General features: G+C 37.4%; 2 protein-coding genes across 5 annotated transcripts in view; both read left to right on the forward strand.

Moving 5' to 3' along the window:
• Positions 1-4,524: 4,524 nt before the first annotated feature.
• LOC122834628 (G-protein coupled receptor 61-like) lies at positions 4,525-13,683 on the forward strand. Its single transcript, XM_044123214.1, has 2 exons — positions 4,525-4,897; positions 7,066-13,683. Exon 2 carries the CDS (start codon positions 7,218-7,220, stop codon positions 8,625-8,627), a length of 1,410 nt encoding a protein of 469 aa, XP_043979149.1. The 5' UTR covers positions 4,525-4,897; positions 7,066-7,217; the 3' UTR covers positions 8,628-13,683.
• Positions 13,684-17,105: 3,422 nt separating this feature from the next.
• The window catches only part of LOC122834629 (AMP deaminase 2-like), a 34,886-nt gene continuing 27,315 nt past the window's right edge, over positions 17,106-24,676 (forward strand). The window contains exons 1-2 of one of the 4 annotated variants that reach the window (XM_044123217.1): positions 17,106-17,223; positions 17,547-17,615. In XM_044123217.1, coding sequence (XP_043979152.1) covers positions 17,606-17,615 — 10 coding nt within the window. In that variant the 5' untranslated portion in view covers positions 17,106-17,223; positions 17,547-17,605. Of the gene's footprint in view, positions 17,224-17,546; positions 17,616-18,517; positions 19,861-20,999; positions 21,898-24,676 lie in introns of those variants that run through there. The other 3 variants (XM_044123219.1, XM_044123216.1, XM_044123215.1) reach the window with 3 other exon arrangements.

A 24,676-nucleotide genomic window follows, 5' to 3' on the forward strand; every position in this document is an offset into this window, starting at 1 on the left:
TGTTTAGGAAACAGACAAACACAGATCAGCTATTTTCTATGGGAAAGAAAAACAAAGAACACAAAGTTAATGGAGGCTTTTGCTCCAGGAATTTCTTTATCCAAGAAAGAAATTCGGCTGAACACAGAAGCTCTGATCCAGGAATTGTGCTCAAAAGAAACAGTACTAATAGCTATTAATGGCTTTATTGAGGAAAAAAAAAACACCACTCAACACAGAAGCACTCAAGTAAGAGTTATTTCTATGGGAACACAAACAGGTATATATAGATAAATAAAACTTTAGGTATGACAAAAATGGACTCTAATGTAGTTTGATTCCATTTTACTAATTTGTGATGTTTTCAAATACAATTAAAACTGAATGAGTTATGAAGGCAAAATGGTCTGGTTTTCGTTCAAAGACCAAAATTAACTAAGTAATGGTTCTGCACGGTGGCGCAGTTGGTAGCGCTGTTGCCTTCCAGTAAAAAGGTCGTGGGTTCGATTCCCGGCCCGGGGTGTTTCTGCATGGAGTTTGCATGTTCTCCCTGTGCATTGTGGGTTCTCTTCCTCCCACAGTCCAAAAACATGACTGTCAGGTTAACTGGTCTCTCTAAATTCTCCCTAGGTGTGAGTGTGTGTGTGAATGGTTGTGTGTCTTGTATGCCTCTGTGTTGCCCTGCGACAGACTGGCGACCTGTCCAGGGTGAACCCGCCTCTCACCCAGAACATAGCTGGAGATTGGCACCAGCAACCCTCCCGACCCCATTAGGGACAAAGGTGAATAGAAGATGGATGGATGGTTCAGAGTGAAGACTTCACAGCCATATTACCCAGACAAATATGATATAAACTAGAAAGGTTCACCACTTAGACCAGAAGCGACTCCTGGTTCAGTTGTCTCTGACTTATTTCTACTTGTTTCCAAGGTAAAAAAAAAATAAATCATAACATATTTGACTTTCTCTTAGAGAGAAAAATCCCTTTCTCTCTGAGTCTCCAAGGCAACATTCACCACTTTATCTCCTGAACCATCACTCGAACACATTTTTCTTACTTTTAGGAGTCGTCTGATAATGACACGTGAAAGATTCTTCTCAGGCATTTGTAAATATTCTCTCCTTCGCTGATGTTGGCGGTGGAGCAGCTTGACTGAGCAGCCTCTCTGTGTTTTTTGCTTTTATGTTATTAAACACAAAGCGGATTAATGTTTGCCCTAATGTTTAGCACACCCCATACTGTAAGTGCGTTTGAATTGGAGCTGATTGTTTGTGTAGGAGGCCGTAATTATGTTTTGGTAAATGTAATGGCATGGCTTAATTTTTGAGTGCTGCTGTTGTTTTGCATGTCCGTATCTGTGGGTAGTTATTATTGGCAGTGGAGGCTCTCTGGGGCTTCTGCAGCGTCCTTTTGCTATTTCTGAGTGCGAACGTTGGAGTCTATTTTCAAGGCTGCCATGGAAACCATTGTATTTGTGGTGGCAGTGATTGGTGCTGCCGGCCGAGCAAGACTGTACTATTTTTGTCACAAGTCAGCACCTGATACACACACACTCTCACATTTGCACACACACACGCACACACACACACCCACACACACACACACACACACACATGCACAAACCGGGATACTGATGCTAACTTACAGTTTGACTCACACAATGCACTAAAATCACACTGCATAGCTACAGTGGGTTTTTCTCCCAGACCTGGAGTTTCTGAGGCATTGTGTGTGTTTCTAATTTTTTTCTTAGTGTTACGAGACACTTGATACATCTTCACCAAGACAACAGTAGTATGTGAGCGCTGCCTCTTTTACCTACACATCCATATGCAGCATGTTTTCTCATATTATGAAGTTTTGTAATGAAACCATCTGCAGGAATATGCACAATATGCTTCCTGTCAAGTCATAGTCTAAGATTAACTCTAATAGTGAAACTTGAAGGTTCTGAGAAACAAGGATTTATACCAGAATTAACATAAAGCTGCAAAAAAGGTCAGTATAATTTTTTTAAGTGCTTAAAAATTACATACACTATCGGTCAAAAGTGCTAAATTTTTAAAGTTTTTATTTTTATGTTTTATTATGCAGTTTAATGTCTCATTGTAAGAACAAGTACAAGTAAGCAGTTAAAAAAAAAGAAACAGCAGCACTGAGGCAAGATAAAAACTTACATTATAAATGTAGCAGAAACATTTTTAATGGAGTAAATTAAATGTGCAAATAACAGCCTATGCAAACAGTTTACACCTCTGTGCATTTTCATAAATTTTAAGTGGAAATGCAGACAAGGTTGTCCTAATTTTCATTATTTTATTACATTATACAGAAAAATTTAAAAAAGGTTTTAGTCGATTTTCATTATCTAAAATTCTCTGAATTTTTAAAGTTGATATTAAATATCTCCATGTCTAAAAATGTTAAAAACACGCAGAGGCTGTCATAGGGTGTCGTAATGTTTTCACGGCTTTGAACATTAAAATCGAAATGACTGTCACGATGTTATACAATTTTTGAACCAGTAAGAATAATTTAATTGTTTTCTCCCTTGATTAAAAGCTATATTATCGTGTTAAACAGATATGTTCAGATAGTTTTAGTTGAATATTTTGAAATTGAATTCAATTTTAACATACAGTGATCTCAAGGCATGCTGCCAGATCTCAACTAATCTGTGTTTATACAAACAGAAGACATTCAGAAAGAGCTCTGCTGGAGGTAGGATACTAACTGCTCAACACCGCCCCACAGAATCTCTTTGTTCCAAATTTTTTCAAACAGACAATAAATAATTCCTAATGCAACTTGAAATCATCACATTCAGTCTATAAAAAAATATTAGATCACATTTGCTGAAGGTACAACAAATTAAAATGTAGTTTTCAACATTGAAAAAGGAGCAAGATGTGGTTTTCAAGAGATGCAAATGTTTTGTTTATTTCTGTGGGGGACCTTGCAAATGCAAATGTGTAACATCCAGGACTCAGGAGCTTCATGCCCACTCCTTCTGTAGAGTAGCTTTATCCATAATGAGCCAGATTTCATTGTTCTCCACAGACAGGGCGATGAGATTAACAGTATGTGAAAAAGATCACTGTGGCAACAAGAGTCCCCGTTTGAGAACGGAGGAGGCTGAGGTCTGTCCTAATCAATGCTTCTCCATCTCTGCAAACGTTTAGCACGAAGAAAGTTTAAACATGTGAAATTAGTACAAACTGTTATTGATAAAGTGGTAAAATAATCTGAAATGAGAAATCTGAAATGAGAAAGTTTCAAGCAATGGTGCTTGAAACTGTAAAATGCAGTTTTTTATAATTATAATGGAGGCAACGTGTTTAGACATGTCAGCTGTTCTCAGAGGTTGTAATCAAGATCTTATAAGGTCTTCCTGTTAAGAGCATCACCATCACTAACAGCGTTCAGTCTAGATTTAGTGAAATCTGGAAGAGTCGGCCATGTCTGATCTGAAAACCGGTCAAGGACAATTGGTTATTATTTGCTGAGATTTGCAGTATTTGTGAACAAACCGAGCTCCAACACAAAGAAAAAAATGAATTCATTGAATCAAATACCAATTAAAAACTGATTGGGTTTAATTGGTGTTTGTTCTGGTGTTTTTGCCAATGCCGTTGAGCATTTGTGTCTATGTTTGTGTTTTTTTTTTATGTTTTTCACCTGGCTAGAAGGAAAATTGCTTTATAGGAACAAAAATAAAGTAACATTGATACGGTTCCACTGCTTATCTTCGTAGGACTATTGGTTCATCACAGGCACAACCATCAAACAACGTGGATTATTCTTTGAACTTTAACAAAGTTAAATTAATAAGATGCAATACTCAACTGAACTTTCAGAGTATTCTCATTCTCAGCATACAAAACAAAACGTTATTTTTATGGTCAATGTTGAAATTCTAGCAGTGATGGGATCCCACTGGTTTATGTTTACTGTGTAAAGAAAATTGAAAATTACAAAATGAATTTCCTTTTATTTAATAGAGCCCTCTACTGAAGAACTAGAGAACAATTAAAGGGTGATAATGCGGGGAAAAACTTAAAATGCTCTAACAGTAATTCACATTTTACATTACATCAGAAAAAATCTTGAAAAAATATTAGCTTTTTCTGACTATCTATAGTTTTTACTGAATGTCTTACTTGTACGTATGAAATTGTATGAATGTTTGTTTTTACATGTAAAAAACAAACATTTTTTTAGATGAAAAAAATGTTTCGCGTAAACATTTTTTGTGCGGTCATGTTTTTTACATCACAACTTTCAGAAAAAGACGAAATTTGGGAGAAATGACAAATAATTTTTTATGTACTCTACAGATCATATTTGCTAACATCTTCCAAGCTCCTCAGCAATACTTGACACAATCACAACAGAAACAACAACAAACAACCCCCCTCTTTCCACAGACAGATACATACACTGGATATATTTAGATGCTTTCTGTTACTTTCACATTTGCTTCACATTTTTGTATGTAAAATCTGCAAATGTGTTGCGGACACTAGGACCCAGAAGCGGCAGCATCTCTGGTCCTGCTCCTCGCAGCCTCCTGCTCCATCTCTGCGGTCACTGTGGGTGAGCGCAGGGGGAACGCAGAGAGAGGGAGCTTCTCTGCCAGCATTTGCATCAGCAGTATTTCAGAAGAATCCCTGCTGCCACAGCCGTGCAGTCATCCAGGGAGCAGGATGCTCAGGGCAGATGAAGGGATGGGAAAAGAGGCTGCTTTACTCCTTGGGAAGTGCCTCAACAGTGTTCACAAGGTACAGTGATTGATTTCCAGTATGAGGCTCAGCAGTGGGAGAAAAATCATTTCCATCCTCAAAGACAGAAGCAGCAGCAGCAGCAGCAGCAGCAGCAGCAGCAGACAGCGGCATCAGGGAAATATTCTGGTTCAGGTACACAGTGCTCTCTTTCCTGCTCTGTTCCCATCACTGTCTCTGATTCTCCACATATTCTCCTGCATGCTTCCTCTCTTCCCATCTGATCAGCAACAGATGCATCTTCATTAGCCGGAATGTGACGTTTAAAGATGTTTAAATCATGTTGGCCTCCTTTTCCTACGTTACGTTCCAAACAAGAACGATTAACATACAGATGAGTAAGCGGGTGAGACCGGACCACATCAGGTACCAGGGCTCAGCTGAACTGGGAGTAGCTCTGTGTGTGATGTGCAGACGATGCTCTGGGAGGACAGTGAATCAGAGCTTATAAGACACACTAAGGCTGGATTTCTCTACCCAGATTTGCTCAAATGGCATCACAGACAGGACACAGAGAATCCCTGCATCCTCGTCAGATGTAAGATGAATGTAAAACAGCAGAGCAGCAGTAAAACATGTATGTTTTGACGTCGGTCCAAACATTGTGCGAAACTGAGACTGAATTTAGTTAATAAGTGGCCGACATCCTATTCTGGTGAGCATGCTCCAAGAGAATGATCAGCATATTTAGACCTACATGCTGTTCTGGGGGTTCTGTAAATCAGAGACTGTATTTCATTTTAAGAGGTTGTAAATATGAGGTTTAAGTTATACAACAAGAACAGGATGTGGTGGAAAGATTGCCTGTTCGGTGGCAGGATTAGTTTTGGTGAATTAGCTTGCATTCATGCATTCAGAGGATGTATGCTTGGAAACCGAGGACATCACCTTCTGGTGTTCATCCAGAATACTCTGGATTAATCAGATTGTTTTCCATAAAGTTTTCAAAAGTGCTTTATTTGTTTTCAAGAGGAGTAGCATTAAAATGTTTGTACCTATACTTTATTGGGCTCCGAATATTCTTGTCTTTGTTGCTAAAAATGGGCTAAAAGCTTTTCCACATATAAGCCCTGGCAAAAGTATTGATGTGTCTTGAAGTTTGTCAGATTACAAACCCAAATTGTCACATATTTTATTGTATTTGATGTGATTAGACTAACTCAAAAGAAAATGTAATTAGGAAATAAATGGAAACCTATGCAAGTTTTTCAAATTCTTAAAGAAATACATAAACAAATGGGACATTCATATGCACGTAGACCCTTTACTCTGATGCCACCAAATAAAACCCAGTGCAACCACGAGCCTTCAAAGATAAAGAAGTGTGTGTGATTTAATCTCGGTGTAAATCCAGCTTAGAGAACAAACAGGTGAGGGATAAAGTTCTGAAAAAGTTTAAGACTTTGAACATCTTATAAAGAAACCATTCAACTTTTATTGTTAAAAAAGAGTTAAAAAGCAGAAATCCTCCCTGTATAGAAGTAGAATATATGTGGAAGAGAGATATGCACATCTCTCATGCTAGAATGGCCTAGTCCAAGTCCAGACCTGAATCCTATTGAGAAACTTTGGCAAGACTTAGAAGTTGCTGTTCACAGCCCATTTAATTTGACCAATCCTAAGCAATGCAAAGAACACTGGGTGATCAGATTTCAGTCTGTATGTGCAAATCCAAAAGAGACGAACCTCAAAAGACTCAAAAGCTAATTGATTAATGGGTCTGGATAAAAATGCACACCACACGAAAAAGAAAATCATGTGTTCTGTTTCCGCTTCACAATTATTCTCTAATTTGTGTTGGTATATCTTCTAAGATCTCAATAAGAAACAATGTGTGGTTGCAATTGTGGAAAGGTTTGAAGAATGCATTTGTAAAGATGAGAAATACGCCAAAACTAAATTATAAGCAACTTTGCAGCAAAATGTAGGAGCTTGTTTTAATGAAAAAATATGTATTAGTTACACTGGTGGATTATTTCACTTATAACAAGACAATTTTCCCATTTTATAAGTGAATTAATCTGCCAGTGGAAACAGTACTTTTTCATCATTATTAAGGAATTATTGACTTAAAACAACCTTCTTTATCTTGTTCAAAAGTTGTAAGTTAGTTTTGCATTATTTCAAGTAAACTAATATTAGAAAAATACTTGGTTAGATTTTGTGCTTTTAGAGTGCTGCAAAAGTGGTAATAAATTATTTTCTTGATCAGTAATTGAATACATAAATGACACATTCAAACTTTGACTCACTCATTCACCTTTCTTCTTCTCTTTTCATGTTAACACGGGATGTGACTGAAGACTCTGACAATCCCAGCATCACCCTCTGGACCTACAAGACAACATCTGACCTAATTTTCAAACCTCGTACTTTCTGTCCGCGCTCCCTGGCTTTGAAGGATGGGTGATGGGCCTGTGACTGACCCCGCCCGCCTGCCCCATCCTACCCTTCAATGGAGCCAACGTGGAACTCCTCCCACACGACTCCACAGCCCGTCTCCAACGTGTCCGCCTTGTCGCTGCCCGAAGGCTGGGCTCTGTCCCAGGCGCTAGCCCTGCTAGCAATGCTGCTCATGGATCTGCTGGCTGTGGTGGGCAACGTGGCTGTCATGGCAGTCATCGCCAAGGCCCCTCAGCTCCACAAGTTTGCCTTCGTCTTCCACCTGTGTGTGGTGGACCTCCTGGCAGCCCTGGTGCTGATGCCGCTCGGCATGCTCTCGAACCGGGCCTTCTTTGGCGAGGCCTTGTGCCGGAGCTACGTCTTTCTTAGCGTGTGCCTAGTCAGTGCTGCCATTCTCTCAATCTCCGTCATCAACGTGGAGCGGTACTACTACATCATACATCCCATGCGTTATGAGGTGAAGATGACTGTTGGTTTGGTGGCTTCGGTGCTCGTGGGGATCTGGGTCAAAGCTCTGGCCATGTCTGCTCTGCCGCTGCTCGCTTGGTTCCTGCAAGGCGGAAGAACTCCTCTCCTGGAGAGCGGTGGGGTCGGCGGAGGAGGTGGAGGGGCCGTCCCACCTCCCCCCACCTCTCAGGGTCACAGGCGCTGCTCCCTTCACTGGACTGGAGGAGGCTCAAACCGCTTAGCTTTCATGGTCCTTTTCACTCTGGTGTACTTCCTCTGCCCACTGTTGGTTATCCTCGTCGTCTACTGCAACATGTTCAAAGTGGCTCGGGTGGCCGCCATGCACCATGGGCCGCTTCCTACTTGGATGGACACGCCGCGACGGCAGCGGTCAGAGTCGCTCAGCAGCAGGTCCACCATGGTCACAAGCTCTGGGACTGGGACCGGCACTGACAGAGCCACTCCACACCGACCCTTCGGGGGAGGAAAGGCTGCGGCCGTGTTGGCGGCTGTAGGCGGGCAGTTCCTGTGCTGCTGGCTGCCCTACTTCACTTTCCACCTGTACTCAGCTCTGGCTGCCAGTCCACCCGCTGCGCTGGCCTCTCTGGAAGAGGTGGTGACCTGGATCGGCTACTTCTGCTTCACCTCCAACCCGTTCTTCTACGGCTGTCTGAACAGACAGATCCGCGAGGAGCTCGGCAAGCATCTTCCTTGCCTGTTTCGCAGAGCTGGGGTCGAAATGGAGGACAGACTGCCGAGCCGTGACGGGTCCATAGAGGAGAACTTTCTTCAGTTTCTTCAAGGCACTGCCTGCAACCTGGACCCTCAAAACTCTCGCAGCACTTCCAGCCCGAAGGGGGGAGAGGCCTGTTGCCCTGTTGCTCAGTGCCAACCGACTGAGATAGCTCAACCCATTCCTATTGATTTTCGCATCCCTGGACAGATTGCCGAGGAAACTTCAGAGTTTATTGAGATTGAACAGGCAAAAAACAACCACATATATACAGACAACTAGGTTTTTTTTTTTTGTTGCAATCAAAGACGTAAAAAGTTCCAGGAAATTCCCTCTTTTTACACTTTTGTTGAAAGATGTGACTTGGTTTGACCCTTTAGGGTTTCACTATATTTTTCAGCTCCTTGTGACAAACTTACGGTGCCTCGCAAAAGTATAAATACCAATTGAGCTTTTTCACACTTTTTACATTACATTCTGTGTATTATTCATGCTTCAAAGGGGTTTATGAAGTGGAAAAAAAATGTTATCAATTCACAAGTTTTTAGAAACTTAAAAGAATATGTAAATTTACAAGTACAAATCTGAAAAGAGTCCACATGTATTCCATTACTAACCTCTTTTACCCTCAAATAAATTGCCTTAAGATGTCACCTAATTAAACCAAAGCAAATATTATCCCTGTGTATAAACTGATCTTTGAATACATCTAGCTGTTCTTGAGAGACCAGTTCGAGAACAAACAGCATCATACAGACCAAGGAACACAGCGGAAAGGTTAGGGATAAAATTGTGGAGAAATTCAAAGAGAACAATATCCCGACCTTTCAGTACCTCGTGGTATTGAATGACGTACTGGAAGGTTGTGAGTAGAAATCACAACCTTTCCAGAAATCGAATGTGAGTAGCAAACCTACCAAGATGGCTGCCCACCTGAACCGATGGTTAGCAATTTTTACAAAAAGATTTTGCCTAGAAACTCAAAAGCAAATATTTTGTTTTCATAATACATTCTGTAGGAATTTTTAAACAAATTGCAAAGTGCAAAACAATTGAAACTGAGAGTTTTACCTTTCAGCCAGATAACCACCCTAAACAATCAGAAAGTTTAGGGTAAAAGGCTGTGGCTTAAATCACAGCATGTTTAAGTATAGTCAAAGTTCAGGCCTAATCTGAATGTGGCTAAAACTGGACAAACAGTGAAAAGACTCACGGTTAAAAAATACACCAACTTAGAGAAGCCAAAATCTGTGTATTATTTTCCTCCCACTTCACTTTTCACAATTATGCTCTACTTTCTGTCAGTCTGCCACATATACATCCAGTAAAATACAGAACATTTTGTTGTAATTTGACAAATTGTGAAAAAGTTTCAAAAGGTATCAATGTTTTTTTGCAAGAGATTGCAAAGGATTGTATTTCAAACTGTTCCTTGTGAAAAGGGAAATCCCTATACAAGTGATAAATTTGAAGAACTTGCTGCACTTTGGCTTCAAACACAAACACTCAGCTCAGAACAATAACAAAGGGAACCCTGAGAATTCACACTGAAAGAACCCTTTAAACAATGCAAAGTCATAAATTGTAACAGTATTTAGAAATCTAGTTGCATGAGAGAAACAAAATGGCGCTTGAAATCGTAAATGTTTAGGGAATTCTTTTGTAATTTTAAGGGATCAAATATAAAGTCTATGATACAAATACAACATTTTGAAGTCTATGTGGTCTAGAAAATGTTGGTTTTGGGGACTTTCTTTGAAAATTAGAACAATACAGCAATAAAATAAAAGGTATAACAGGTAATTTGGCTTTTATCTGTTAAATGAAAATACCAGTCCCCAAATCCAGCCAGGTGGTTTCATTTTTAATGGAAGTGGTGCAGATGATACAGCTTCCTTTCTTTAAATAAGACCTTCTTTAATTTTTTTCCTAAGAAATCAGGTGAGATTTCAAGTGGCTCCATTTAGATTAGAAAACATCTTCAGGGTTATTGAAACTCTCTGCCATGCAGTTTATTAAGCAGGATATTTGGATATGGCTTTTTAAACAGTGTTTTATGAGAGGACTGCATTACATCCAAATAGGGTTCTGTTTCTTTTGTCGTTTAATGTAATAAACAGTGTTTATTTATTTTTTTGTAAGAACGTATATGTTTATGTTGTGTACGCCACTCAGTGAGTGCAGTTTTTTATATTGTGAATCTCAGCTTTTAACTTTAAACTAAAGATAAGCAAGACAATATTTTTTGTTTTCTTAACAAGTAAGCAGACCTTGTTGCTATGTTTTTGCCTGTAGACATTTTTTTTTTTAGTAAAACCTTTACTTTGACGACCCTTGTCAGAGGCTTTCACAGTACCTCAGTGCAGGAGAGGAGGATTTTTATGCTTCAGTGTTTTCAGTCAGGTATCATTTCTGCACTCTAAGTTAATGTAAGATCACAGAGCATCTGCTTTTTTTTTTTCTTTTAGGAATAATGGTTATAAAGTTTCTGACCTTGACAATGTATTCAGCTGGTATTTTATAGCAAACTGTTAAAGATAAAATATGTTGACATGACTGTCAGAAATAATCTTTCTTACATGGAAACAGGGTTTACATAGTATTTTCTCAAGGGTTGTTTCAGTGATAATGCCAGTCAAAAATCAAACACTTGTTAAGCTTGACACTTTCTTTTCATCATGACTAAATAATATCCCAAACTGTGAATGATGTGTTATAGGGTTCGCTTTTGTTCAGAGATCAATTTTATGCTGTGATAACAACAAAAAAAGAATAACTTCCACTGTTCTGCAACAATATGAATGTGTTCAGGGGAAAAGGCCAAACCTTGAGTGGAAGAAAGTGTTGTAATAAAGACTTTATATGTTTGTAAAACATTTTGGATCCACTCTTATAATTTGTAGCCCTATTTCTGCCACAACCTGCTTAACTTCCGTCTGCATAGCAAAGGACAAGGTTTTCCATTCTTATATATTTCTTTGTTTTTATTTTTGTCACTTTTCATTGATTTAGAATCAACTGGGGATGTATAAGAACAGTTTTCAAATTCAATTTTTATTTATTTAGGGGAAAAGCTGTTCAGACTAACTTGGCCCCTTATAATGAATAACTTGTGCCAAGCTTGGTAACAACAACTACTGTGGGTCATTTATTCATATCAACTGTTTTAATAGTCTTTGTTTTTGAGCCCTTCAAATCAGATAATTGTTCTGCTACATCACCCAAGTATATTTAGGGAAAAGTCATGAACTGAAGACAACCAAATATTCTCGTTAAGAACTGAGATAAGGGAACAAGTTGACTTTAGATGGGACTGTAAATGTTGTTCTGGGTTTTTTGTCACCTTCTGTATGATTTGTAAAGGCTCTGTAAAACTGATAAAACAAACCACTAGATTTTAACCAAGAAAATTGGAGTAACAGATTGCATACATTTAATTAAGGAGATTTCAATCAATAATTCTGCAAAGAATTTGGGTGTTTAAGAAAAAAAAAAGATACATGGGGCGAAATAGAAAAATGTTTTCAATGTTCTTGGCTGAAAATGTGTTGATTTTTCTCAGAATAATTGTTTTACCTAAATTGATTAGTCAGGTTGTGCGTATTTTATTTCATATTGACTTAGACTTTAGACACATCAAATTTGACAATTTACATAATATTAAGTAGAAAAAGGGAGAAATTAACAGTAAGAAACTAAACTTGCAAGCAATTTTGACATTAGCATTGGCTCTGTTGCTAAGCTAATGCTATCGCTGAAGGTTTAAGTTATGAAATCTTTTTGAAGAAGCTGACATGGAAACCTTTTTCCTGACAACCACAGGTAAAGTACACTGTTTAATTAATGACGATTGCTTGCACTTAAAAACTTTAGCTAGAGGCAAACGTATCTTTAGCAATAGTCGCTAATCTAGCAGCAGATACAGTAAATGTTACAACAATGTTTTGGTCTATTTGCGACTACAAATTTTAAAATTTCCATTGGTAAACATTAAATTGAACAGCTATTATGTTTGATTTATATTTTTGTAATTTAAACAGCAAACATTAATACCCTCCAAAGTTCTTCTTTATAGTGTAGAGTCCCGTTGGCTCACCACTGTTAAATGTTTTTTCCCATTTGAAGACGAGCTGTCCAATCGGTTCCCTGACTTCCTAAAGCCTTAGAAATTTATTTGCAATCCATTTTAGACTGGCAAATGTTGAATATTGCTTTCCTTTTGTTTTTTAGATTCTTTAGGGTTTGTTACTTTTATGATCTTTTCCGTACCTCATGTTATTAGATCGGTTCTATTTAAGGAATTTCTTTATTTTACAGGTCAAAAGGTGGATCAGACGTGGATGCAGCTCATACAATTAATTTGAGTGCACAAAAAAAATTATAAAAATACAAATGTTAATTCCAGTTAAGTCTTAATTGTTAGCATTACTTTTTAAAATTTGGTCTGGTTGGTTTAGATTGCTTATTTTCCCTATTATCATTCGATAGCTGCTGTTTAGAAGCACTCACGGTGTTTCTGTTTGATATTAAAATTTAAAGCATTTCAGAATGACAAAGCAGCAAAATAACATCAATCTGTTACGGGGGCAGGGAGAATGCTATAATTACATTCCCGACTTGGTTGTGCGCCCCTTAATCTCTGGGCTTCACATAGATATCCCAGAGAAGAGGGACCTGGCGGGAGGACTCAGTTCAAACAATTTGACCTTAAGGTAACATTTAAACTCGAAAGGGCAAAGCAGTGCTGTGACCTTCATCAGAAAAAGTAGATAAAAAAAAAATGTGGGGATGCTCGGTCTAATCAAATCAATCGTGCCACTGTCTCATTTGGAAGATGCTGGTGCGTGACAGGCCTCACACCTCAGTGATGGACCTCAGTCAAACCGCCCCCAGCTTCAGCAGGCTCTGCCATCCCCATGGCAATTATTACCTAGTGACATTTCTCAGCACTGTGGTGGGTGGGAGGAGGAGCCTGCTCTACTGGGAACCTAGAAAGACTCACTTTGATATGACTTTTTAAAATTTGGAGAGTAAAAACTGCGACTTTTACTTGAAGATGTTAGCACATTTCGAGGAGCACTTCTCTAAAATCGTTTTGAGCTAAGATGCAAAGGAAAGTGACATTTTTGGGTGAATTATTTTGAATATTTCTGCTGCACAGCTCTGGAAAAACTGAACATCCCACTGCACTGAACCCCATTGAAAACCTCCTGGTTATTCCAACAAATAGTAATTTCTGAACTTTGTTAAACTGTGCTAAAACTTTAGTTTTGTTGTTTCTAAATGAATATGAATGTTTTGTTGTTGTTTTTTTTTTTTTTTTGCATTATTTGAGGTCTGAAAGCGCTGCATCTTTTTTGTTATTTTGACAAATTATTATGTTCTGCAATAAATACTAAATTTTGGTTGTAACTTCAGAGACATGTTGTCAGTAGTTCATAGAATAAAACAACAATGTTCATTTTACTTAAATGTATATCTACAAAAAGTAAAATCAGTGGAACTAATCATTTTAAATGGTCTCTTAAGTTTTTCCAGAGCTGTACATAAACATAAACATAAGCATAATTTATGCATCTTATTTATGGTGGGATTTTAGGATATTATCTAAACTCTTTTGTATGACACAGAACCTAATATCATCTTTCATTTCTTCATCATTTTCATCCAAACTATTAAACTTTTTTTCTTTTTTTCTTACTTTTTCACAGGAATTTTTTCTGCTTTTTTGATCAGTCTTAAACATGTTTGTTATCCAGCCACTTTTGACTCTCCTTATGAATCAGTTGGTTTACAAAAGACTGTCAAGCTCAAATCATCAGCAAGTGTTGGGACGTAAACTGAAAGACAAAAGGCAAAGAACCAATTTTTAATTGGATTCTTTGAATCTTTGTTACTAAAGAAACAATTTGTTGCTGTTACTTTTATTGAGAAATACCAAAGAAAAAACTGTTTGACAAACTGAAAATTGTATCTCAGCTTCAACAAAGTGATTCCGGAGGAGTTGTTAGCTGATACTCAAACAAATGATAATGTTTGTTTCTGGTCAAGATTTTTTAGTGTCAGTCAGGTTTATTTGTATATCACATTTCAGCAGATGCTTTACATAAAAAACTAAAAATTGCAAAGTTATGAAATCGCTTTCAGACGACTTTTATTGATGGTTCTCACTGTGGTTCCCTGGAGTCACAAAGCCTTTCAAAAAGCTTTCTGACCCTTCATACACTGATACATCTCAGTGCTTTACATCTGTTTTTGATTTTTTTTTCTCTCCAAGATTCTAGATTGGGGATAATATGTTTTTTTAAATATTTAATTTTTCTTTTTTAGGTATGACACATTGTTTGTTTGTACACTTTTCTCTTTTCTGTTATCAGAAACAGCAATAAAGGTTTTCATGGAAAAAAATAAATAAATAGAAATAAAAATCCAGAGAGGAAATGTGCTGAGGGCTAAGAAGAATGTTGAAAAAGATTTCTGAAAGCCAGAACTCCAAAGGAATACAAAAAATAATCCCTGAACGAAAATAAATATAAAAAAACTAAATTAGGATTGTCTATTAGGTTTAATGCAGCTAAAACTAAGATTTGACTTAGTGCATTTAAACCATATAAACTCTAAAAATGATCAGTTTTAATAATCATTTTACAACTGAACAGAAAAGGACTGTTTTGTGAAACACAGCGATGGAGCCAAGTCATTAGCTGCTGATCAACACAGTTTAAAGAGGCTGAACAAACATATCAGAGATAGATTTGAAACAGAACGGCCACATTTTTGCAGTTCCCAACAAGCATGAATGCAGAAGGAAAAATCTCTGAAACATAAAACACCTTCTACATCTTTTTACAGAGAGGAAAAATAATAAATTTCAATAAATTATACTTTCGGAAAAGCTGGAAATCAGCTTTTTTTGAGGGTGTGGAGTTGATAATTGTATAACAGAAAAAGTGTTTGGTTTTTTTTGTCCTACCATCATAAACGTAAATGTGTCTCGTTCACTTTACTGGGAGTTTAACTGGAGCTGTGTGTTTTGGTCAGGTGAAACTAAACTGAGCATTTATGCAATAAGCCCTCCAGGATAGGGTGGTTTGAAACCTTGTGCCCAGTTTTAATCATGGTGGAGGATCTGTGATGCTGTGGGCCTGTTTCTCTTCTCAAGACCCTGTAAACCTTTTTCAGTTTTTAAATTAGTTGTAACATTTAAACAAATGAAAACATAATAATTCATCAGACACAGGGTCGACCTTCTGATCTAGCAATTTACGTTCCCAGACTAAAATCCTGTTTTCAAAATTGACCATTCAACTGTTACAAACCTTCTGCTTTTTTCATAAAAGTCCAAAGGTTTGAGTAAATCACTCTGTTAGCTGAGATGTTGGACTTCAGCCTTAAAAGTCCTGAGTCAGCCCTTTTCTTTTTGACAGTCCTCCAGGTGAACTTTGACCTAATCAGGAGCAGCAAAATCATGATGATGATGCAAAACATACAACATTAAGTTTATTTGATGCAAACCTACTGAGTAGTGTTCTTTTACATGGGTCATGTACAGAAAGGGGATCATACTAGGTTAAAAGTTTATTTTATCTGCCCAAAAGGAGGAGCTGGCTTAGGGAATCATTGGTGAATAAATTAACACTCTCATTTATGGTTTCATTTAGGCAACACACAGCTCATCTTTTATAAATCTAACTCTGTAATGTTTTAGAGGAAATTTAAAATTCAAGAGGCAACAGAGAAACTAGATTTGTCGCATTCTTTGATATTCTGCCATCCTTTATAGCTCATCTTGTGTTAGCAAACACTGTCCTTCATCCTTTGACGTCACGTCACTGTCCATATTTATATTAGAGTTGGATGTTTCAACATCAGGTTTACAATGAGTTAAAAAAGTGTGACAGAGTATTTAAGAAATAACTGTTCTTGTCAAAATTCATAAAATCCACTGATCCACTGAAAAGTAAATCTTGTTTGATCTACTTTAATGTTTAATGTAGCAAAACATAAAAACACAGGTAAAGAGAAAGATATACTCTGAGAAGCTCCGTACTTGAACAGTAAAACGTTTATACTTCCTCCCGTGACGTCACTATGCAGTTTTCTACATTGGGCTTACAAGGTGATGGAAAAAATGTGACAAGATTTTGAAGTTAAAATACTTTGACGTGTACAGACGAAAACAGCGCCCTCTACAGACACTATGGCATGTCTGCAGGATCTGCACCTGTCTAGAAATATGATGAAAGGTAAACTTTTGGTTCCTTTTGGCTGTAATTTCATGTTTTATGATTTTAGAAATGAAAATAAGTTTAAAGGAGAATTAGTTGTCACATGGTCTTACCACAAAACTAACTAAAAAAACACGTCTCCATATTTCAGTTTTAAATATTATCTTTGTCGTTTTTAGCATAATCAATCAGACCTAGTTTTCCATTATTTAATTTACCCCGCTTAAAAAAAAAGGTAAACAAAATATGTATTGTTACAAAGCCAGCAGAAAAAGCGCCATAAATTACAAAACTCTTCCGTATTTTTTAAATACTATATGATGCTACTATAAAAAGAAGAAAAAAAACCTGATCTTTAGCGACAAAAGAGCTTTTTTAGTTTCATTCATAAGTTACGGGGTAAATGCAAGCATACATACGTTTATGCAGACATATTGGGGTTTTGACAGCATGGCTCCTTTGCTCCAGTTACTGTAGATAAGACCTTATCTAAACTGGCAGGACAGAGGACAGCCTCCTGTGTGTTTCTGGGTGTGTTTAAATCAACCTTTGAACCTCTGGGAGACAAACTGGAGCGGCTCCTTTAAAACTGCTACTTCATTCCTGAAGTTCCGTCTAAACACAAAAACCCACGAAGCTGCTGAGCTAAGGTGAAAAAATATATATATATATGTATATATTTGTGGCGTCTACGTAATACTTTACTTTAGTGACGTTTGTTTTTATTGGTTATTTCGAATGATTATAAAATGAGGAAATAGTTTAAATTACATTCCCCGGTGTCAGAACAGTGAAAGTTCATGTATTTAAGGATATTTAAGACGTTTAAGTTAAGCTAGCGAGTGTTTTAATGACATTTAATGACCCGGTGCAGTTTCTGCGTTCAGATAAAGCTAGCTAGCTACCAACTGTACTCTGTATGAACAGTTACTTTCCACCATGTTAACTTTTTGTGCATTCTTTCTGTTTTCAGACCATTTCCTTTATATTTGAGCTTCTTTGGTCCACTTTCGCCTGCAGCTAGTCACAACAATGTCAGACGGTATGTCAACACGTACACATTCTGTCCAAAATGTTTAATAAACCACACAACACAGGGCGAAAACACTTTTATCTTCTGCTAATGTTCCAGGCATGTTTAATTAGTTTTATATCAATTTTATCTTTGTCTGAATACTCTGAGCTTGGAGTCAAGGAATATTAGTTCCATTATGTTACTAATTAACTAAAGAACCCAGGACAAAACGTTAGCTTTTTCCAAACTTTTTTTTTCTCTTGTTATAGAGGGGGAAAAAAGTCTAATAATGCAATAGTTTTCAGAATGATTTATGTTAAAGTGAAATGCTTTATGCCTAGTTTGCTACATCAAATCTTGATTTGAGTATTTTAAAAATCAGTATTTTGTTTTAGGGCTTAATGACTGAATGGTTCCTTATTCAAAAGCCAGGTTTTGTCAGGTTTGGTCTCTGGATCCCAACCCTGGTCTTCAAGGCACATTGCCCTGCAGGTTTTAGATGTTTACCTGATTTAGCACACTTGATTTCATTTGGTGGCTGATCTACATGCTTTTGCTGTAATCATCTTACTCAAGTGTTATAAAGCAGGACAGTGGGCCTTCAGGACCAGGGCTAGGTAATATTGCTCTAGGCAACTTGAATTTCAGGTTGAATGAGATTTGGATTGGCACTATAGCGTCACTACAGACACAGTGACACTTTCATAGCTCTAAAAGCCCCAAACTGACCCCTAAAACTGCTAGATTTATTAATTTTAACAAAGTATAGGTACCTATATTCAATAACTCTGCTTAGAAGAACCTCAATCTTTGCAGGATATGTCACTGCTTATTGTAGAAGTCTAGATTCTTGACTTAGAAATTAAGCTTATCATACTTTGACCAGATGTCAAGAAAGAAGTTAAATTACTCTATCCCACTCTCCAAAAATCACCCTATTTTACAGTTTTATTTTTTTTATTATATGTACAATCATCAGATAAGATCCAACTAAGAATCAAGCAGATTCAGTGTCGTAATTTGTGCTTATTGAAGCAAAAAAAGAAAATACAATAAGTTGAGTCTGAAATGGAATGTAGTATGATATTAATGCAACCTAATTCATGCAATAAAAAATGTTAAATGTGTACTTAATGCTCTATTGCATTAAGTTTTCTCCATATCTCATTCAAATGCTAATTTCTTAAACGCTATTTTCTTACAATATGGAAAAAATTACTTTTCTGTCATAACATTTTTAGTATTATATATATATGTTTGTATATATATATATATAGCTTCAGAAAAGCTTTAACAAGAAACCTTTGAGCTTTATTGTCAGACCAAGTTGATGATCAATCCTCAATATATATATAAACTGGAGTTGAGCTCAAAATTAGTCACCCATTTACAAATTATTCAAAGTGTGTCTGACAGTGACCAAGCTTTTCTAGATAGAATGATGTGAAAGGAGCATCAGATAGAAAAAAAAAATTGATTTGTTTTTATTCTCAATAATGAATAGGACAATTGTTGAGACAAAACAGCATTCAGTCCCCTTGTTATAATAACTGAGCTGCATGTTTTTGGTTGATTTTTATTTATTTTTTGATGAATTGTAAGTATTTGAGGTAGGAAGACCTCCTTCACCTCATAATTGTTAACTCCTTCTACAGATCCACTCCAAAATGTTAACATTACCTCCAGTCAGAAGAAACATGTTGGTAAAATATATATTAAAAAATACTTTAAACCTAAATCTGACTGGAGTTTAAAGTACGTAAGTCTGTCCAAATACTTTGAAACTTACAAGCATGTGACTTGTTGAACTTCTTTGATTTCTATAACAACATTTGCTAGAAACTCTTACAGTCTAGTTTGGCTTGCAGCCAGTAACGACTGGCAGAATCAGGAATAATAACAAATCAAGGTTATGTTTTAGAAAAAAACTAAACAAAAATACGACAGGCTTACATTTGGCAAGGCCCAATAGTTTTTTTCACATTTCAAACATATTTGCGGAGAGGCAATTTGCAGAAAGAAAGCAAACAGTTTTTTTCCTCTCCTGGCTTTTGGCCTCTGCAAGTAAGACATTGAATTTCACTGGCTGTGCTCTAGAAGGGTAAAAAAAAAAAAAAAAAAAAAAAAAAGATTCATCAGCATGCAGTGATACACACAGTGGTCTCATTCTTAGCAAAAGAATGTGTGCTCACAAATCCTGACCAAGCAGAGAAAAAGCTGCTGAAGAGCTACTTGGTGATGAAACCCTTCTGAGTCCTACAGCCCTAAGAATGTGAGTATTTATTGTGTTCACTAATTAACAGAGAGTTTGCTTTTTTATTTAAGATGAATTTAGGCCTGGGTGTGTGTGTTTGACGTGGTTTTGCTGTTGCTGCTGCACCAGATGGTGAGTTGTCTCTGAAAACTAGGTCAGATTTTATAAAAGGCTTCAGACACCCAAAAACATTTTTTTTTAACGTTGACGGCAATATTGAGGATTGATCTTCGACTTGGTCAGACAATAAAGCTCAAAGGTTTCTTGTTAGAGCTTTTCTGTGACTATATATTTAAGGATTAATATTTTATGTATTGTTTTTGTCTATAGAAGCCTATTTGATTATTTTTATACATAAACATGGTAGAAAATTCTTTGAAGCTGTCCTAGATGAATCATAAATCACTGTAGTGGTAAATTTCTACTTTGTCTAGTTAATATTGCAGATCTGGAGTTTATATAAAGGAAGTGGTTATCTGTGTTTACACTTTTGAGGCTGTGTGCAAACACAATGTGAATGCCTGGGCCGTGACTACAGATGAACAGAGCTTTAACATAGATATTGAACAGTAAAATCCCTCTTCTTGGCTGATTTATTCACATTGCAAGCAAGCTGAAGACAAGGCCACTGGCATTAATATTTATCAATTTCAGGAAATTTTGGCAGTGAAAGAGAAATAAGTTTTCCTACTTGCATTATTTTGCTTACCACTAGGTGGGGATCTTTACCTTTTTTTAGGTTTTTCATGCCCCAGATTCTCAAGTCACTGATTCAATCAAACGTTTTTAAGAGCTCAGTAATCCTGTCATCGCTAGTTTGGATTTCTGAAAGTCCTCTGTCTTGCGTAACAAGTTTTTGAGTGTGCTGATAAGATTACAGATAACATTATCCCAGGCTGCTGTTTGTGGTTTGCTGCTGTGTGAATGACAACTGTACGTTTTATACGATGGTTTGAACTGATGAAAACACAAATTTGCATTGAAATAAATCGGTATAGCTTTATTGGGCGTAACTGGAGCTGTTTGTTTTTGCATTGCGTCCCGTAGTGAAGTTATGTAATCAGAATGAATTGATTTGAAATCTGGTCAATCAGTGAAGGTTTATTTCTAAATTTGCTTTGACGTGCAGTCACTACTCATTTAGACAAGCAGTGTGATCAATTATGTTCCTAGAAAGTTGTGCATGTAGTGTGTAGCCTGTCACAGGTTGTGTTACTGTCCCCCTCTGTGCATTGGCTGTCCCTATTTATAAAACGCCCAGTCAGGAGGGCCTGTGCTGTGTGCGTTTCAGCTGCCTGGGTTCCCTCAGAAGTTTCCAGCAGGAAAGAGACGCAGACCTCACCGGTTAGCTTACACACTAAGCCGGTTTCTAAGCTTATCCTCTCTGTTCTGTTTGTTGTTTTTGGCACTTTTTTCACTCTCCATCTCCTGCTGTTCCTCTAAATCTCCTTCTTCTCTTGGCTACCGGGGGGATTCTTATGATACCAAGTGGATCTAACTTCTAAGTTTAGACAAGTGGAAAACTTTCGTCCTCCACTCACCTTGGCTCTGAGCTGCGGGGGTACAAGTTGGTCACCAGGATTGCTGGCTGTCATGCTAGCAGCACATCTTCTTCTGCAATGGCCTCTTCTGGGGTTGTATTTCACCACATTGGCTACAGGAAGCTCATTCCCTGGTTGCTAAGGCAACCAAGGAAGATGGTCCCCCGCAGGATCGGGGAAAGCCTTGGGCGTGCTTTTAGTGCGTCGCTGTGCTGCTCGCCTGCTGACCAGCTGCTGGCTGGAAGGAGGTGGAGCCAACTTTGCAGCAGAGCTGTGAGCACCCCAGCATGGGTCCTGCTTTTCCCCTGCCCCACCATGAGACAGAGCTCCAGCATCAAAGCGGATGCTCCCCTCTGCTGGTCACTTCACAGCTCAGACTCGCTCTGCTCCTGTAGTAACAGGAACTTGGGTACTAGGATGTCATCTTCCACCTCCAACAGCAATGGACAAGGGAAGAGCAAACCTAAATCCCAGACTCCCAAAAGAGGGAGCCTGCAGAGCAACACCAGCCCCGGTGAGTGTTGATGAAAGGTGATCCCACAGAGAGAGTGCAGGAAGTATCAGTTGTTACTGTGGGGTGGAGTCAGCGACACGGATGCATGTTATGTTGGCATGCAGGTTTTTATGCTTTCCAGCTTTGGAAATGAGTTTGCAAATATGGGATTCCCCTTCGTAACTTAATGTTAGTTCTTGTATTTGATGTGAAGGCAGTTTGTTTTTGGCCGATGTTTAAATATTCAGCATGTGTGACTCTGCAAGGACTGCTGCAAAGACTGTCTGTACATAATTCAGTATTAAACCAAATCTAAACTTTTAATCTTTTAATAGATGCTTGTTGGTTAATATGAAGAGCAATTTCTTATTTACAATGTTGGCCTGAAACGGGAGAGAGGGGAGAGGACAACATTTACATTTATACAATAAGTTATAATTAGTTGTAATATGACTAGCTGATAAATGCTTGAAATAAGTTAAACTTATTTAATTTATTTGTGAACACTTAGATTTTAGTTTAGTTTTGGTCAGATGGTTTCTATGTCATTCGCATAAAATTATCTGTCCATCTCTGAAGTAGTTGTTAAAAATATTGCATATTAATTTTGCTCTTTTGTTTTTTAATTTTGGTAAAATGTGAAGTAGTTTTTAACTTGCATCCACTATATTATGTGCTATTTGGGGTTGGTCATTCCTGCAAAGGCAAGCTGACCTTGTATCTTCTGATACTCGTTTCTGATGCTGGTTTTTAGGGTGTACAGATGCTCCTCACTTTGGATTAAAAATCGAGGTATACTCTTAACGAATGTCAACCGGAATAAGCACATTACAGGAAAAAAACAAAACAACAAAAAAAGTTAAGAAGTTGATCAGCGTTATTGTTGACTCAGGTGGGTAAAGCTTGTTTCTGTTCATGCTGCTTCTGGGAGAGGAGTCTTCATAAGGCCCTGATCAGCCAATCAGAAGCCAGTTTAAGTAAACGTGCAGCACTGTCACACTAGACAGCCAATAATAAACATGGATTTTTCTTTGGGGGGTTTCTGCAAGATTTTCCAAACTCAGTTAGAGAGAATGAAGGTATTCAAATGTTGCCGACAAAATCTCCTGGCTGAAGCATTTTCACATTTAAGCTCTCAAACATGAAATCTTTCTATTAAATGAAAATACAGCCATATATTTCAAAGTTTAACTCATTAATCAGTAATTTCTCAGGGATTATTTTAAAGCTTTTAGAATTAGAAAGTAAGAGCCATCTTATTTGAGACGCTTAAGGGAGATATTAGAATTAGAACAATATAGTTTGTACTAAAATATGTGTTACATTTTTAAGAAGTTTTTATTCTGTTAGAAATATTTCAACTTTCTGGCAAGATTTCAAAGAGAGGCATGCTACATTCAATGTTTTTGTACACATTAAGATTTCCTACTAAATGTCACATCTTGAATATGGCGGCATACAAGCCATTAATAAGGGATTGTAGCTCCATTACTGTGCTTGTGCTATAAGCTAACTGGTCTTTTTAGCAGAAACTGTCCCTCCAGTATAGTGATAATTATATAAAAGATCATTTCATGTAAATATTAACTTCTCTCGACACTGGTTGATGTCTTAGTGTTGTGCAGTTTTCCTGTTTGGAGGGATGCAACTGCATATCTGAAGCAGTAACTCCCTCTGACAGACATTTTGTGAAATTTGCTGAGGAAGCCTGTGCTTGGCGCAGTAATAAATAACTTAGAAGTCTCTCCAGCCATGCAGTCATTTAAGTCCTCTCAATTAGCCGCTTGGCTGGGTCCTGTGCTTCTCGCAGTCTGTTTTGAACACCAGATCTGGGTCACTTCTCTCTTCAGACCACATCAACCTGCTTGCCCTCTGACAACAAATTACTGTTGTAAACATCATCTACTGTCGCTGTTGTGATCGTGGAGTTGTAAACAAGTCATGAACCGCTAGTCATCAACGTCTGCGTTTCCAAACAACGCATTTAGTTCTGCTACGCTACATCTTTTGTGTATCCTGTTTATGAGGTTTATCTTGATCTGCAGACGTAAACAAGTCTTCTGATGTAAATGCAGCTGCAGGTTCAAATTCATTCGAAGGAAGGCGGTGATGAGGTTCACTTTAAATCATCCAAAATAGACGATTGTCCGGCGGTTCCTGCAGTTTTCCTCTGTTCTGGTTCATTATTAAACATACACGTTCCCTGTCATTTTAGGCCTTTGTCTCTTAAATTATGCATATGCAGTACGCTTTTACTTGTGGCAGCTCCCTAAAAGCTCTTGTAAACGTTTCCGTCCTTCTTGCGGTGTTTGACGTCTGCAATTAGCTGGAACTGCAGCTTACATCAAATCGGAGTCGTCAGCGGAAAGTTAAATTGCGCTACAGTGCTAAAAGTTTTGAGCCTGCCGCAATAACCAATTAATTGATTAACTTCATGATAAGTTAAAATGAGCTTGATAATTTTTTTCAATTTGGATTATTATTATGCTTATATAGACATCATAGTCAATTTTATTATTATTTTAATTCATTTCATTAATTTTTTTTGGTTATCATAGTTTATTTTGGAGATTTATTATTATTTTAAGATTGGATGGGATAAAATTTTGTTGTCCACCAGCGTGGAAATTTTTCTTAAATTCTCCAATAAAACACTTTTCATCCACAAGTAGATGTTGTCATTTAGTTTGGTTAAGAATGATACTTATTTTTTCTTCCATATTCAGTCTCAAACGTTTTTTATTTTTATTTTTATTTTTCAAAATTAAAGTTTATTGGTCTTTCAGAGGTCAAACTTTTA

The sequence above is a fragment of the Gambusia affinis genome, linkage group LG07, assembly GCF_019740435.1.
Source record: "Gambusia affinis linkage group LG07, SWU_Gaff_1.0, whole genome shotgun sequence".
NCBI classification, from domain to species: domain Eukaryota; kingdom Metazoa; phylum Chordata; class Actinopteri; order Cyprinodontiformes; family Poeciliidae; genus Gambusia; species Gambusia affinis.